Below are 6000 nucleotides of genomic sequence, written 5' to 3'. Positions count from 1 at the left end.
AAAATTCCTTTTAAAATCAGAAGTGAGACAAGGATGTCTACTATCATTGTTTCCACTCAACACTGAATTTAGAAGTTCTCTTCAGGGAAGTTTTTAAAAGAAGAAAATGATGAAATGAAATTTTCAAAAGAGAATAATAATAGGAATGTAAAGAAGGGAAAAAAATTCATTTTTGATGATATCTGAATGGAATCCTGAAATAATCTCCAAATATACTGTTAGAATAAATAATATGTAACTATAGGAATGAATTGCATCCCATATATCAGTCATAAAAAATATAATCTTAAAGAATATTCCACTTACAATGACCAAAATAAAAGATACCTAGGAATAAAACCTAAAGATACACATATCCTTTATGGAGAAAAGTATACAAGTCTTGATGAAAGTGAAAGAGAAGAGTGAAAAAGTTGGCTTAAAGCTCAACATTCAGAAAACGATGATCATGGCATCTGGTCCCATCACTTCATGGGAAATAGATGGGGAAACAGTGGAAACAGTGTCAGACTTTGTTTTTTTGGGCTCCAAAATCACTGCAGATGGTGACTGCAGCCATGAAATTAAAAGACACTTACTCCTTGGAAGGAAGGTTATGACCAACCTAGATAGAATATTCAAAAGAAGAGACATTACTTTGCCAACAAAGGTCCATCTAGTCAAGGCTATGGTTTTTACAGTGGTCATGTATGGATGTGAGAGTTGGATTGTGAAGAAGGCTGAGCACCGAAGAATTGATGCTTTTGAACTGTGGTGTTGGAGAAGACTCTTGAGAGTCCCTAGGACTGCAAGGAGGTCCAGCCAGTCCATTCTGAAGGAGACCAGCCCTGGGACTTCTTTGGAAGGAATGATACTAAGGCTGAAACTCCAGTACTTTGGCAACCTCATGTGAAGAGTTGGCTCATTGGAAAAGACTCTGATGCTGGGAGGGATTGGGGGCAGGAGAAAAGGGGACGACAGAGGATGAGATGGCTGGATGGCATCACTGACTCAATGGACGTGAATTTGAGTGAACTCTGGGAGATGGTGATGGACAGGGAGGCCTGGCGTGCTGCGATTCATGGGGTCACAAAGAGTTAGACACGACTGAGCGACTGAACTGAACTGATACAACTTTATTAAAGGAATTAAAGTTTATACAAAGGGAGCATGTTTATAGGAAGGGAGGTTCAATATCATAAAGAAAATAAGCCTTCCCAAATTTATGAACTAAATGTGATTCTAATTAACTTCAAATAAGGTATTTGTAAATTTAAAAAATTCTAAAATTACTTGAAGTAGAGGATTTATGTGGCAAAACCAGAACTATGTTCACCAACATAGAACTGCATGTTATTTTTCATATAAAGTTAAAAGCACATTGTATTTCATTCCTCACCACTTGCCAGTCCCAGTTTGTTTGAGAGAGACAAGCTTCATCTTGTCTTCAAGCTTCATCTAAATTATTTCATCTGACTGACTGTCATTTTTGCTACATTTACTGCTATTTCTGTCTTGGGTATTCCTTTGGAAAAGATGTATGGATTCATTACATATTCTAATGTATTGTCTATAGATTATAAGATAAAGTCAAGCATGTATCTGCTGATACTTTTAAAGTGGACCTGTCTTTATACTTACAAATGTCTCTTATTAGTAGGCTTCCCTGGTGGCTCAGATAGTAAAGAAACTGCCTGCAATGCAGGAGACTCAGGTTCAATCCCTGGGTCAGGAAGATCCCTTGGAGAAGGGAATGGCAGCCCATTGCAGTATTCTTGCATGGAGAATTCCATGGATAGAGGAGCCTGCCAGGCTATAGTCCAATGGGGTTGCAAAGAGTCGGACACGACTGAGCGACTATCACTCACTCAAACTTACTTGGTACAGCAAAATGTGAAGAATGGTCAAGATAATTTTGAGGAAAATAAAAGTACACAACTTGTCCTACAGGTTGTAAGTCTTATTATAAATGTATAGTAAATAAAACAGTAACACAGAGCAGAAAGCCCAGAAACAGACCCAAGCATTGATGGAAATAATATGTGAGACATGGTCTTACAGATTAGAGAGAAAAAGAGGTGGAACAACTGGAAAAAAATTAAGCCCTACCTCACACTGCACACAAAAATCCATTGCAGGTATAGACCTAAATTGGAAAGGCAAAATTCTTTAGAAAAAAGCATTTAGAATAACATCTAAGGGACTACAGTTACAGTCGACACAGGAAATGAATATATGAGACATAAAAAAAAAGCGCAGTATCAAGAAAATGGTTGAAACATTTGGCCATATTAAAAACTTTTATTCATTACAATATAACATTTTTTAAAAGGTGAAAAGACACAGCCTTTGAAAAGATATGTGATTCATATAACTAAAGACTTAATAACTAGAATATATAAATAAATCCTGCAAATTGATAAGAAAAAGATAATTTAAAATTGAACAAGACATATAAGTAGGCAACTCGCCGAAAAGCCACAAATGGCCAAAAAACTCATAAAGAATGTTCAACTTTGGAGAAATCCAAAGCACCACAATGAGTTTACATTATCACCTATTGGATTAGCAATAAAAAGATTGTCAATCCCACTTGTTGCTAAAGATGTGGGAAAATAAAAAACTCTTACATATTTGTGAGGACATATTAGAATAACCAGTGTAGCCATATCTGAAAAGAAAGTGAAAGTGTTAGTTGCTCAGTCGTGTCCGACTCTGTGAATCCATGGATTGTAGACCACCAGCCTCCTCTGTCCATGGGGATTCTCCAGGCAAGAATACTGGAGTGGGTTGCCATTCCCTTCTCCAAGGGATCTTCCCAACCCAGGCATCAAACCCGGGTCTCCTGTACTGCAGGCAGAGTCTTTACCGTTTGAGCCACCAGGGAAGCCCAAAGCCATAAGTTAAAGATCTACATACTAATAACACAGCAATTTCACACATAGATAAGAATTTTTTTACCTGCACCTTTTATAGTAGGAAAAAATTAGCATTCATCAGCAACAAAGTGGATAAACGGTGGTATATTCTAACAGTGAAATATTACACAGTGGTGAAAAACCTTAAAACGAAACCAATACAATGTTCATGGAATAAACCCACAAACATAAGGTTGAGAAAAAGTTAATTGATGAATATATACAGTATACTGTTGAAGTCATGGTGAATAAAAGTGTATGTTGTTTAAGGATAGAGACATGTACCAAAAAGTCTTTATCAAATAGAAGAAAGTCTCCTCTGTGCCAAGATTTTATCATGAATGGGTATTAATCTTTGTTAAATGCTTATGCTGCATTAATTGATCTGATCATGTAATTTTTATTGTTTAGTCTGTTATTATGGTAGATTACATTGGTTCATTTCAACTAGTGAGTGAATCAGCCTTGCATCCCTGGATTAAACTCTGCTTGGTCATGCTGTATAACTCTTTATGTATTACTCAATTTGATTTGCTGAAATTTTGTTAAAGCATCTTTTCATGATCTGTCTCATTTTGGTATCAGGGGATATTTGCCTCAGAAAATAAATTGGGAATTGTTCTTTCCTTTTTCACTTTCTGAAAGGGATAATGTAGAATTGGTATGAATTCTTTTGTAACACTTGGTAAAATTCTCCAGTGAAAGCATCTGGATCTGGAGATTTCTTTTTCATAGTTCAATTAAGAATTCTTTAATTATTCAACTCCTATAATATATTTATAGGATTATTCAAATGACCTGAGAGAGGGTTCTCAACACTAGGTGGTGGTAAATGTCCTGGCTCTCCACAAAAAATGTTCTGATACTATCATAGCAGGGAGGAGAAGGCGAGCATCATTACAGCTAGGAAAGCGTGAAAGCATTTGCTCAGATGCTGGGAAAGATTGAGGGAAGGAGAGGAAGGGGGCGACAGACGATGAGATGGTTGGATCGCATCATCGACTCAATGGGCATGAGTTTGAGCAAACTCCGGGAGATAGTGAAGGACAGGGAAGCCTGACATGCTTCAGTTCATGGGGTTGCAAGGCGTCGATATGACTCAGAGACTGAACAACAATTTGCTAACAAGAGAGTAAAATGGGGCCATGACTTTCTTCATAGTGTTTAGCTGGTAGGAGGCCGTCTATGGGGTCGCACAGAGTCAGACACGACTGAAGAGACTTAGCAGCAGCAGCAGCTGGAGTAAAGCAGTTCTTGTCTAAAAGGTTTCTGTGCTGCTAGTCTGCTCCTTCCCCAGTCTTTCAGCTAAAGAGAGCAGGCTCTTTTTTGGAACTTCTGTTATCTCTGTTGTTAGTGTTGTGGGACTGTAGCTTCTCCAGCGCCCGGTAAAGGAAACGTCTGTGGCAAAAGGAAACCCAGAGAAATCACCACTGTCATTACTCAAGTCCCAGTGTCCTCAGGGGCTCTGCCTTCTCCCTTCTATCTCTCAATCTTACATTTTTTTAGCTGTGCTTAGTAGGATAAATTTTTAAAAGGCATCTCTTCCATATTGTCCGAAATTGAAACTATTATTTTTATACCTTCCAGTATGTCTAAAATATTTCATAATAACATTTAAGAAGATTAGATGATGCTGGTGAATCTTATTTTCTAAGGTTCTTGGGGCATGAGACCCACTCTCTGCACCCCTACTTCTCCAGAGACCATTGCCTCCCTTCTCTGGCTCAGCCTATTACTCTCCTCTGCGTTCCCCCTCCCATCCTCTCCCACCCACCCCCAAGAGAAGAATTTAACCAGCTCCAGTTGAGAATAGGGCTAGGTGTAAGATAGGAGCCAATAGCATATCATGTTACATCCAAATTTGAGTTATAGCAAAGAGGGTTATTGAAGGAGGTTTTGATATTTTTTAAAAAGGAAAACATTAGCAGATTTTGATATTTAAAATATTTAACAATCAGTGCAGTACTATGTGAAGGCTCTGGTTCCCATGAACCATCATGCATAGAGGATTCAGAGGAGAGGCCATTTGCCAATCCAAAGGGATGTGTTTCAACATTTTTAACAACCTGGTTAGTTATGCTCACACATATCAGCTGAATACCAGCTTCATTTATAACTATTAAACAATTTTTTTTGCAGATAGCAGGAAGCGAAACTACAAAGATGATGAAAATTGTTTATAAGCTTTTCATAATCAGAGTCTAAAAAGGGTAAAATAAAAGAAATACCTGATACTCTTTATTTTTTCATATTGCTAAAGCAAGTTGAGATATCATGCTGGTCAGAAGTTAAATGGAATGCTATAATTTTTTCATAATGAGAAGAACAAAATACTTCAATCCTGTAAAGTATACCCTAATGTTATAAATGGACATGTTGAAATTTTAAGACCACAATCTCCATTGGCTTTATCCCCAAACCACTGTGCATGTAGCAAGGCAAATATCTTAGGAGATTTTTGCCATCTGATATTTCAGAGCAGGAAGCAGCTGGAAGAGTCATTCATAGCTATGGGAAAAACTGAAATTACGTTAATAAAAGCTAAGAATAACTTACATTTCAAAAAAGATAGACACTATTCAGAGAATCACAAAAGAAGCTGATTGAGAGGATAAGGGCACATAGAACCTTCTTTTGTAGGCAGTTGGTTGAGTGAGGAATAGCCAGGATGCACGGCCAGGTAAGACAGAGGGACCAGACATGATCAGAGAGAATTTTCCACATTAAGATCAAACATCGAGTACTGGTCTACTTGCGGCCCTGAGGTATCGGAGGGAGGGTGGGTTTGATGTTGGAACCCGGGCGACTGATGGCTGAGACCATGTGTCTTCTGTGTTGGAGAGACCCTTTTCCATGTGGAAATGCTTGTTTATATAGTGCTGTAAAACATTAAGGAAAAAATACAGTATGTATGGTTAACCCCTTGGTGCATTAAACAAAGAAAATAAGCATTGCATGACATAAAAAACAGAATAATTTTTAGAATGCATTCATAACAAACTATAAAAAATTAATGACATCCAAATAAGAAAAATAGGAATGAGGTTGAGAATATATCATGTGTGTGGTTAGACAAACCTTGGGTTGTATAGACTTGCCCAAC

At 37.6% G+C, this 6000-nt stretch overlaps 1 protein-coding gene across 1 annotated transcript in view; it reads right to left on the bottom strand.

Annotated features, from left to right (window-relative positions):
* Positions 1–215: 215 nt before the first annotated feature.
* LRGUK (leucine rich repeats and guanylate kinase domain containing) overlaps positions 216–6000 on the bottom strand; it is a 106257-nt gene continuing 100472 nt past the window's right edge. Inside the window, exons 20-21 of the mRNA XM_019959104.2 lie at positions 5696–5776; positions 216–4295 (exon numbers count right to left, since the gene is read on the bottom strand). Of these exons, the coding sequence (XP_019814663.2) occupies positions 4156–4295; positions 5696–5776 (221 nt within the window). The 3' untranslated portion in view covers positions 216–4155. The remainder of the gene's footprint in view (positions 4296–5695; positions 5777–6000) is intronic.

The sequence above is a fragment of the Bos indicus genome, chromosome 4 (assembly GCF_029378745.1).
Source record: "Bos indicus isolate NIAB-ARS_2022 breed Sahiwal x Tharparkar chromosome 4, NIAB-ARS_B.indTharparkar_mat_pri_1.0, whole genome shotgun sequence".
Lineage (NCBI taxonomy): Eukaryota > Metazoa > Chordata > Mammalia > Artiodactyla > Bovidae > Bos > Bos indicus.
Note: the sequence above shows the minus strand (reverse complement) of the source record. Positions and strands in the feature narration are given on the sequence as shown.